Source organism: Poecilia latipinna, unplaced genomic scaffold (assembly GCF_001443285.1).
Source record: "Poecilia latipinna isolate Pla-1442-1.1 unplaced genomic scaffold, P_latipinna-1.0 Scaffold48, whole genome shotgun sequence".
Lineage (NCBI taxonomy): Eukaryota > Metazoa > Chordata > Actinopteri > Cyprinodontiformes > Poeciliidae > Poecilia > Poecilia latipinna.
In genome coordinates this window covers 480644-491954 of record NW_015112664.1, presented here as the reverse complement: position 1 = coordinate 491954, position 11311 = coordinate 480644, and the positions used below count along the sequence as shown (strand labels likewise).

The window sequence follows — 11311 nt, the reverse complement described above, 5'->3', positions numbered from 1 at the left end:
AAACAGTATCACTATATAGATAGAGTGTCCCTCACATATATATATATATATATATATATATATATATATATATATATATATATATATATATATATGCTGGCTGTGATTTCACTCAGGTTCCCAGGGGCCCTGAGGTAAAGACAGTTTTATGTTCTGACAACACGGCACTGTCTGCAGTTCTGTGTGTCGGTGTGCACACTAAAAAAAAAAACAAACAAGCGTCTTTTCCGCTCCAGTGCCCACCGGCATGGTGTTTAAGCACAAACTGTGGTTTTTCCGCACTGCACCTTCTGAGACTGAAATATAAAATATTTTGTCTATACATGAAGCAAAAAGAGGAAGTTCTCCATGTATTTATTTTTCAGTATTTAAAATAAAAAAAAATTAGACACAAATTGGAGAGACAATGTTTTGGTTTGTAATCGTTTCATGCTAAACCTCTTTCATGGAAACCGAAACATCTTCTTTTCTTCATATTTAAATGTCAAACATGAGACGTTTTTATTGTATTTTTTTTTTTCATTGTAGTCTTCACAATGAAATTACAAGTGGACAAGAACTGAAGCAGTAGGAATCGGTTTTTCATTTCAAAACGCTTGTTTTCGTTACGCGGGCCGTAAGCCTCTCGCGTTGATTGATCCCTTTTTTTGTAAAACATAAAACAGGTTTTATAAAGTAAAGTCCCGTCATATCATAAATTTGTTCCGTCTTAAAACAAAGACAGATTTTGTCATCTCTTAATACGGTTTCAGTGCTTTAGTGTTTACATTTAAATTGAAAGTTTGACTTATTTGATCGTCATCCAAAGAAGAAAATGAAAGATTAATTAAAAAGTCAGCTGGTTGTTCTCCAGAGCAGTCCCATCTGTGCTCTTAACTTGCAGGGAGGAAGACAGTTTGACAGGGACACCTGTAATAGCCTTGTAGAAATAAAACAGCACAGACAGGCAATTCCATGATCGCAGAAAACCCATCCGACACCAAGAATCACTACGATGTACGTAGATATGAAGAAGCGGTCAGATATGTTGTAAAAGCTCACCACAGGAAAACCTTCAGACGGGCTGGTACAAACAGAAATGAGGATCTATGGCAACCAACTGTGTGTGGATGTAACATTTCGTGAACCGTGTGCTGGAATCTGGAGGAAAGGTTGTGCTTGTCTTTTGTGGTTTACAGAAAATAGAAGGAAAAATAAGTAAAGTTAGAGAGGGGAAGAGAAAAAGATGGAAAGTGAGAGGGAGCGATGTTCGTGGTCGGTAACCCGCTCAAAAGAGGAAATACCAGGTGCGCACACACACACACACACACACAGGTGCAAAAACACAGAGGCCGTAGACGAGCATAAAGACCTGCTTTGTATCAACTAAATGTTTGGTGTTAATCTGTGTGCATTTGTGCATATGTATGTGTGTTCTGGAGCTTGCTGAGAAAGCAGGGTGAGGATTCAGTCACGGGGAGAAAGAGGAGGGAGGAAGAGGGACGAGAGTGAAGGGCTTCAAGTGTTCTTCACTCACCTAAGGCTCCGCCATAATAATTAGAGGGAGTAATTTTAGCTTGGAGGAAACCATATATATTTTTTCTCCTCTTCTCTGAGTTTTCTTAACCGAAGACAACGCAGACGGGTTTTAACGAGCCCAGAACACACTCTGACTCTTTGTAGCGAGCAGATACTAAAGTCTGACAAAATATCCGAATAAACTATCACTTTATGCAGTACTAGAACTTGTTCTGCACATGCTCATGTTTTTTCTTTTGTTTTTTTTTTATCAAGAAACGGTGGAAACGTTTAAGTTGAGTTCCAAAAGACGACTTTATATGTGGCTCTTGTTGCTTTGTGTGCTAAACAGTTTTGCCACCACAATTGTAGCGGCAAATATTTGATGTTTCTTTAACATTTGGAGAGATCTACTTTGACTATTCAATGCGCTAATAGAACTTAAAAAAAGTGAAGGCGTGGTTTAAAAAAATTAAATAAAATAGGTGACTGAAACTGTTTGCGATGCTATTGTTGATGTGACTGCCAACTACAAGCCTGTCAGAGAAACTTCAGTGATGTTTTAAAATTTTTATTTTCTCATCTCCATGTACATACATTTTTAAACATTTTCCATAATGGGCGTCTAAAGTCATCTCCTCTGACATATAAGAAAGGCAGAAAAGTGACACGTTCCAGAGTGAATGTCTCCCTTTTCTTAAATAAATTGTAAGCAAATCCGAAAATATGCTTCATCTTTTGAACGCCACATTGTTAAGCAAATCAACAAGAACGAGCAGGTTTCCATCCATGTTTTGGACAAATGACAAATATGCATTTCTGTTGATGAGACACTTTGTGAAAGTACCATTTGTGTTGGCGTGTGTTTGCGTGTGTGTGTGTGTCTGTGGGATGTGCGCAAGTGATTTGTGTAATGGCCCAGATCCTTCAGGAAAGCAGTCAGCAGACAGTTATTTGTGTTTTAATGAAGGAATCGGAAACATGGAAAAAAAAAAAAAAAAAGAATGCAAAGTTTGATCCAAGATATTCCGGGAAAAGTTTTGACACAATGGACAGTGTGAGTCTGAGTCGGCACATAAATGTTTGTGCAAGCAAGAGTCGGTCTGACACGCAGGAGAAAAAACAGCATTAATTTCTGATGCTTCAAGCTGACGTGTTAAACACAAACAAACACCACTTCATGAATCAGTGGAAGGGGGAAAAAAAAAAAAAAATAGCAGACAGAGCTGACTCCCACAACTTGTGACACACAAGTTTACACTTCTTGAGCATCAAAGTGTCTTTGGAGTGTTTGGGTCAGGCAGAGATGTTAAGCTGGCTCTTTTCACATTTTGAGACGTTTCCTTCTGTTTCCATGAAATAATATATCAACGGGAATCTTGTGTGCGTGCATTTTTATGGTGGACAGCGTCCCAGTGGAATTAGTCGGCACATTGCGAGTGTGAGGTTATTAAAGAACTGACGAGCAAAGCTGTGGAAGCTGTTCGCTATTCGCACAGGAAAGACACCGACAGTGAAAAGAGGCTGGCCATCTAAATGTTGGCACATCTGTATGACATCACAGCCTGGTGCGTAGAAGGCATGGGACGGTTTACGCTATGGCAAGGTATTAAAAAGTTATGGTTTTTAAGAACATTGATGAATTTTGCATGTTACTGTCCGTGCGATTTAAAGCCAGTGTTTTCTTCTGCTATATTTGAAGTTACAAAGTAGTGCAGCGCTGGCCGTCCCCCACCTGAGTGTTTCACTTTTCTGACACATCTTACAATTAGAAAAATATTTAATTAATTAGTTGATGCCTGTCATAAAGTTTGAGAATAAAAAAAAAATCCAAACTGTTTTTTTTTTTTTTTAAAGTAAAATGATAGGAATCGATCTGCACCCATCCCCTAAATTTGAATGTTTTGTGGCATTACTGTCTCTTACTTCACAGTGAACGTGGAGGGAAGTGTAAGATATGCAGCGATGAACCCAAAACTGCGAGTTGAGGACAGTCGGATCAAGGACTATAACTTCATCGCATGATCCGCCTCTTCAACCACCTGAACAAAACAGCATCCTTCTTGCCATGGCTTTTGCTTTTTTGTGCATAGACAAGCTTCTTTTTTTGCTCCATCACTGAACGAGACAGAGAGCAGGCACCAGCGGACGTGTGCAGTAGGATGTACCTACAGTGCTGACAGAAAATGCCAAATTCCCATAACGTCATCCGACTTGTCCATGATACATTAACATGTGTGCCAAGCACAGGATGGGTGAAGTAATCTGTAAATATAGAAATGAGTTGGTTCCAGATTCCTACAAGAGCAGAGCAGCAAAACTGGATTTTTTTTTTTTTTTCTTCTTTGCAAAAAGCCCTTAAAAGCTAAATTTAACCGGCGATTATTCTGGATTTTTGCTGTAGCCTTTGTATGAAAATAAAATACACAAACATATCTCAAATATATTATTTTACTCACAGTGGAAGCAATTACTGTTTTACTGTGTCAAGTAAAAGCAGTTAGATAATATGAGCATTTTTTGTTGTTGTTGTTGTTGTTGCCGTTTTAAATTCTTGTGTAATTGTTGTATGCCAGCACTTTACTCAAGGTTATTACAACAGTAGATAAACGTGCTCAGGCCTGTTGTGTACAAATTGTTCTGTACAATTTGCTGTGCATAAACGTGTTGCACAAGTTACTGATGTTGTAAAAAAAAAAAAAAAAAAGAAAGAAAGTCTTCCTCTGTATGCATCTCATATGAACTGGAGGACACACAGGGGCCAACAAGCTCAAACACACACATTCACACACACACACACATACCTGTTGCTGCTGCAGGTGCAGTAAGTCGACCGGACTGATCTCCCCATTGGTGTCTCCATTGGACCCACCCTCTCTGCCTCCCCCTCCATCAGATTGGCTGCTTAGGCTGCTGACTCCATTTTGGTTGGACGGTGTTGTTCGAATGGTCTCAGAGGCTGATTCCACCATCATCACTGGCACCTACATGGAAAGACATGAAAGGAGGAAGATCAGACTCAAGTGATCACAACAGATTCAGTAAAATGCTTATCTGACTAAAAACAAGCATAACAGGAAGATTGACAGATATACAGCATGGGATTGTGTGTGTTTATCTAATATTTAAAAAAAAAGACTTTTGGGGATTAACTTTTCACACACAATACAAAAAAAAAAACACCTTTGGCAGAAACTTTTTTTTTTTTTGTACTCGTGTGAATGTGGGCTCTGACACTCATGGATTAAGATCAGATGAGCAGCAAAATTTAAACTGACAAGGCTCTTAATACTCCACTATACAGTTAAATAACACACACATTTCTCCAATAATCAGATATGGCATGTGTGCGCCGTGTGCAAGCCGGGATCAGGCTGGTCTTTGAGACAGATCTGTTTGATGCACCTTCAGAGGGGCCTCCCTAATTAGAGCGTGTTCCCTGCACAAAAACCTGACAAAACGAGCCGTTCCTGGATGTGTTGTTGTTTTTTTTTTTTTTTTTTGAGAAACAACGCCTCGCAAACACACAGGAGCATTTGCCATCGTTAGGAGCCAAAGCGTGGGAGAGCGGAGACGTACGCACACAGAGCGCACACACGCACACTCACAGCAAAACAAAACAAACCTTCACACAAGAACGCAGGGGCTGTGAGCTCCTAATGACGGCCTCTGTCTCGTCTTTCTGCCTCATCCAGTTTTGGAAATTAGCGCACACAAGTGCACACTTTTAAAGGGGGAAAGTTCGGCTGCTTTTATTCCAGCTACCTGGAGTGGGTACACAAAACGCCATCGAGGCATTCTACCCGCCTCCTGTGTTGCGACTGTGTGTGATTTTTCAGAGGCGTACAAGCCATGCCTTCTGGGGAAACAATAAAAGCCATTTCATGAGAGGATCTAACTTTTCTTTTCCTCTGAGGCAGGAGCAGGTGAACTTGTGTGTATGTGTGTGTGCATATATATATATATTTATTTTTTTTTTCTGTGAGACTGACAGCGGGTGCGGGTGTGAGAGATTGCTGGTGGCTTTGTTAATGGAATGCTGCCAGATGCTTGCAGACGGACAGGGACCTGAGCATATTACTGAGTGTGGGATACAAGCATGTGCAGGCAGATGGGCTGGTGGGTGTGCTTGTTAAACGGGCCACTCTTTCAAAGGACAGAAACACATTTTTCTTGCTGAGGTGGCGTCCTGCTAAGTCGATAGCTGTATTATTTTCCTAAACTTTTCGCATTACCTGATGATCTGTTCTGCTGACTGTTGTCATGAGGAGGTTTCACAACAATTTGCAACGCGTTTTATTTGAAAGTACTAGTCACGGCAATGATTTGAAATTTTAACAACGCATGTCTGACAAAACAAATGTTGCTTTGTGGGTTTTTTTTTTTTTTTTTATTGAACAAGTCTTGCCCGGAACGAAAGTTAAATCTCAGCGTCTCTAAAACAGAGTTGTTGCTAATCAAAAATATTTCCAATACTAGATACTAAACCTTTAAGCTTTGTATCTATTGGTTGAATATAATGATGTGGTCAACAGTCGTCTATACCGAAGCTTCATCTACTCCATGTTATTTAGTTTGACTTTCTAAACTGAATCTTAAGACACTACACTTGCTGATTCGAGATCCAAAGTAAGGAGGCTAATCCCAACCTTTGGGAACTACTGATTTAAGCCAAAGGAAAAAAAAATCCAACAGAAGAAAGCTAAAAGGAAGCTGTTGAAAATATTTAAACAAAATCAGAAAGGAAGTTTGGATGACCTCCAAGTTTTTGGCAATAAGAAAGTTTATTAAATCTAATGTGTTACTCTGCCAGCCAGTGAACTTTGCTCAGCTGAACCAAAACCTGACAGTTTCCAATAGTTCAAACCTTCATCCAGTAAAGGCAGCACCACCTGACAAATGACTAATCTAGTGGTGAAGCATAAGATTTGCTATGAATGCCTCTAATTCTTAATGATTAAACACGATGGTGGTGTGCGACGCCCTTTTAGGTGTTTGCTATTTTTAACTGTCACTGCTAATAAGGAAACTTCCCTTGGCTGCGTCATTCATGGCAACCCAGCGTATATGTGCCAGAACCAGATATGGCGTTCTTGAATCACTGCCTCCCCAACGTCCTTAAACATCAGCTTGACGATGTGCGCCGTCACATGGATGCCGCGAAGCCAGCTAACCTTTACACAAGTCTGCTTTTGTGTGACTGTCTCGGTTGGCAGCTCAGAGGCGGAGTAGCTACATCCTTACTCCAGCCACCTGTGACGCCTCAGTCCTTTCAGAAAATCCACAGAGATGGCAAAAAAAAAAAAAAAAATGGGGCTGGGTTCTGACTTCAAAGCCTCTTTCGCAACATGGTTTTGTAGTAAACACACAACTACGAACTTCCTCAACCACCATGAGTTGGTTCACTTGAAATCGCACAATGTGATCACAGGCAAAGTGAGCATGTAGATCATGTAGCTGAGATTGTGGAATCAAATTGGCATCGGCTTACAAATTGTGGCCTCCACCTGCAAAGGATTTTCCCCAAGGCTCAGTGCTGTTTTTTTTTACACTCTTCACTGTTCAAATGCAACGCTTTAAATCCAAGCAAAGTTGTTAAGCACTATCCTTGGCACGTTATCGTCTTGATCAAATTCTGCTGATCAAAGCGCTTGAACACTGGAAGATAATACGCTGCATCTGTTTAGTCTCAACCAGCACACTAAAAAGCAGCTGTTGCTGTCTTTCCCGTCTAAAATGTCACACTTATTTAGCAATCTCATATTAAACCTCCTTGTTCACAGTGATAACAGGTTTAGTACTCCCTCCGGACGTGTACCAGGGGGAAGGGGGTAATATTGGTGGGGGAATTTCAACGCTCCAGTCCAGGTCCCTTCAGTTGATCCAGAGGTGTGATAAATGTGTGTAGATCACAAAACAAAAACAAAAAAACTAATTTCTGAAAGAGGCCTCAGTGTGTTGCGGAAAATGCTGTTGTATTCCCGGTATCGATACTTCTGAGAATCCAGGACTGAGAAGTGAAGTGTTATTGCGACATTTAAGGTTAGTCACTTTAACGTTGGACCTCACTCCTCTTGCTACTCGCCTCCAACCCATCCACTTCCTCTTCCCTCCAGACCTCTCATGGGTCAAATTACTCCCCGAGGCAATATTATGAAACGAGGCATAGTGCTGAGTGATCAGCACATCTTGCCACACAGTCCACTGACTTTGCACTGCAGTAGAAACTCCTCACATCATCACACATTTCACCGAGCATGAATCACCAGGCTGCTATCTAGCCTACGCTAAATCGAGCCGTCCTGTAATGTACTGTACACCCATCTGCTTCTTACTCTTCGTCATTGACCTTATTAGCGGCGAAGACGAGGCCGATAAAGAGACGGAGCTCACAGGTGGACAAGGACCTAATGGGAAAGCGGGGTATGTGCACGGCTCACGCCCTGCTTTCGCACCCAGTCACTGTGGGGCTACGCTCGTCTAAAGGGTGTGTACTTTGTCATATCCTGTAATGGGTGTATATAAGCTGGTGTAATGGAGGTCGGGAAAAAGGCAGGGGCATAAATCTACCCTGAAGTCTTTGATTAGGGTTATGATACACACATACACACACACAGAGACGGCTTTAAGTGTTTCTGGCAGTGAAGAGGAGCTACCCGTGCAGAGGCCTGCCTCAACCCGCCGTCACTCTTTCTGCATGTCTTTTTCTCGCACTTTCAATCTCCCCACATGCTAAAACCCCCCTCTCTCTCTCTCTCCCTCTCTCTCTTTTGAGCTGAACCCCTGACCTGAGAGTGTGTGTGGAGAGACATTCCCACTACCCCGAGGGGACTGAGCGAGGGAGGGGCACAGATCAGAGAGATAAAGAATGTTTGGAGGAGAGGGAAATAAAAGGCCTTTTTTGCCTTTTAATTGGGATAGCGAAGACAAGAAGCGAAATGGGACTCAACATGTTTCTGATGACTCTGGCATATGCATGCTTGTGTATGCATGTGTGTGTGTGTGTGTTTGTCCAGGAGGGCTGACATCTACCTTTGTACTGTAATGGATTAGCTCACAGCAAGCACAGAGTGCATGTGTTTATATGTGCATCTGTCGTGATTGATGAGCGGGAGAGGAATTAGGATGAGTCCTGTTAAGACACGCTGCTTGTTCAGAAGTTCCCGAAAATTTTAGCACTATTAATAATCAGAACTCATCGCTCCCGCTTCTTCCCACTGCTGCTCGCCCTGGGTGTTTAGAGTTCAAACAAGCCGAGCCAAATGCCTAGTGAGCCAGCTCACCGTTGCAGACTCTCTGGCTTTGTCCGAGGGATTGGCCCTGTCAGATTCCTCTTGGTCACCGCTTGTCAGCCATGGAAAGCCAGACCAGATTTACTTTTTTTGGGTGCGCAAGAGGGGGTTGGGAGCGAGTTGTATACAGCTTGTATTTATGTGTGCATGTGTGTTTACAGCAGCTTAGCAAGATAATAAGTCTTTATCATGTTATGCCTCATGTGGGAATATTTGCAGCAGTCCCAGAACGCCTGTTCTGTTTCCTCCGCCTTGCATCAGCTCACAGGAACGCTGCTTATTAGGCAAAGAACTGAGAGAATAAGACTGGGAGGGAGGGCACGCATAGGAGGGGAAGAGGGTGGAAGGGTACAGGAAAAAAAAAAATGTCTGTGCCAGTATCTACACTCTATCATCCATTGACTTTAATCTGACTATTGAATTATCTTTCCTGCACTCTGTTTGCTGACTTTCTCCCCTCTGGTTACGGTAGCTGGTTCAACCCTGGAAAACATTAAAGTCTTCAAACCTAAAATAGAATCCACATAGGTTATTCCTATCACTTTTGATAGTTCAATCAATATTTGTGAACAAGAGAGAAAGACTCTCCTGGAGACGGCATATCAGAGAGCTGGGAGCCAAACCTGTTTTGTAATCAGGCAGCAGAATCCTGAGGAGCCTCTGTTGACTTGTGAATTTATAAAGTATTTGGTTTACTCTTCGAGTGACGGAAGTTTTCTCCAGCTTTAGGGACCCTGGACGAATGTGTTGCCATCCTTCATCCCTTTGCTGCACAGTACCAGAAAACTGTCTGTAAGCAATATCCTAGCACACTCTGTATCCTATATTTAGACATATTTGGCAACATTCTGTGGTCCAGAACAACCCAAACAGCCATGGTGTGTACACACATAGCCCTCTTGTTAATATAAGGCCATTTTAAAACTGCAGCTACAAAGGTACACGATCCTTATCAGTTGACTGGCGTTTCAACCCAACCAGGTATATCATAACCAGGTATAGTCACACTATAGGGTTTTCATATTTTGTCCAATCTGAAAATGTGTTTGAAAAATGCTAAAAAAGGTAGCAGTCTTTTGTTCTGCAACAAATAAATTATACAAATCACTTTATTATGACTGCAATCAGCGCTGCCGCTCCCCCGAATCCTGCTGTAAACTTCTGGGGAAAACTAGGTTTGCACACTTTTCTTGTGCTTACAAGAAAGACTAGATTTGGCAATATCCTCCAGTTGTGAAAACATGGACGGTGGGTGTGGAAACAAACTAAAGGAGCACAACTGATCACTCTTTGTATAGAGAGGCTGCTTTCAAACTGCATTTAGTGAGCTAAAACTCGAATGCCTGTTACACAGTGAACTGCCGGTCGATAACCTGAAAAGATAACCCCACTATTTATCTATCCGGATAATATCAGATTGTTGTATTTGTCTTATTGTACAGCAGTTGTTATTGTTTTTTTTGTTGTTGTTGTTTTTCAGTTTTAAATGCAAACAATTATGTAACATTAAAGATTGTATCTCAAAATGTTTTTTGTTAACAATGTGATATAGTGCAATTTGTTTGTTTTAGTCCAAATTACAAGAAATTAACCAAAAGCTATATGTGAATTTATAAAAGATTTTATTAATCCCGACTTGATGGGGATTTATTTCATTCTGAATAGCATTCACAATTAAAATGCATCCCTGTAGTATGCGTCTCTGAGTCCAGAAAAACTCCCTATTTAGTATCAGACAGGCAGCATTAGGATTTGTAAAAAGTGTCAAAGTATTAGGGGCTCCGCTTTTTATTTATGCTTTTGACAGGAACATGAGCTTTGACATGAAGACGAATTGTAATTTAGCAAACACAAGTTACACACCCATATTCTCACACTGCAGCTCTTCCAATCTGGCATGCTACCTAAACCATGACGTTGGCCCTGAGGGTGTATGATTAAACCCCAAACCCAGGATAAAACCCCAGCGACCAAATTTGGGCTCTTATGTCGCCATCAATCTTGTTTTACGTTTACATATAAGACAAACAAGAAAAACAGAGGAAAAAATAGAAATGTCTTGAACAGTGACTTGCATTGTGGCATAGAAAACAATAAATACGTTAGTTATTCTCATTCACATATCCACGCAAGCTAACCATTTGAACTAGGGGATTCCTATGCCTAAAAAGACAAGTTGAAAGGATTTGCTTAAAACACACAACCACATAATTTTCCCTATATTTTTCAATAAACAGCTATAAGCATTCAGTGCAATAACCAACATATACTGCTTAATCTGTTCTGTCTGGGGGGATGCTAACAAGGTGTGGTATTTTTGAGATTCAACGCGATGATTAATAGAAGGCCAGAGGATGGCAAAAACATTTAATCAAAACCGATACACCAAAATATGACAGACAAGTTTGCAGCAGAAAACCAGACCAGACAAGTCAGGTAAACTTTCACACAGAGCTAAAGTCAGCTGCTAACAGCACTCCCTCAGGCCTCTTTGGCTTCAAGCCATCGCTAGCATGTTGGCT

The 11311-nt window shown here is 41.2% G+C and overlaps 1 protein-coding gene across 3 annotated transcripts in view; it reads right to left on the bottom strand.

The window, feature by feature from the left end:
• The window catches only part of foxp4 (forkhead box P4), a 126168-nt gene that overhangs the window by 66008 nt on the left and 48849 nt on the right, over positions 1 to 11311 (bottom strand). For all 3 annotated transcript variants that reach the window (XM_015050270.1, XM_015050277.1, XM_015050286.1), the window contains exon 2: positions 4302 to 4481. In XM_015050270.1, the coding sequence (XP_014905756.1) occupies positions 4302 to 4481 (180 nt within the window). The remainder of the gene's footprint in view (positions 1 to 4301; positions 4482 to 11311) is intronic.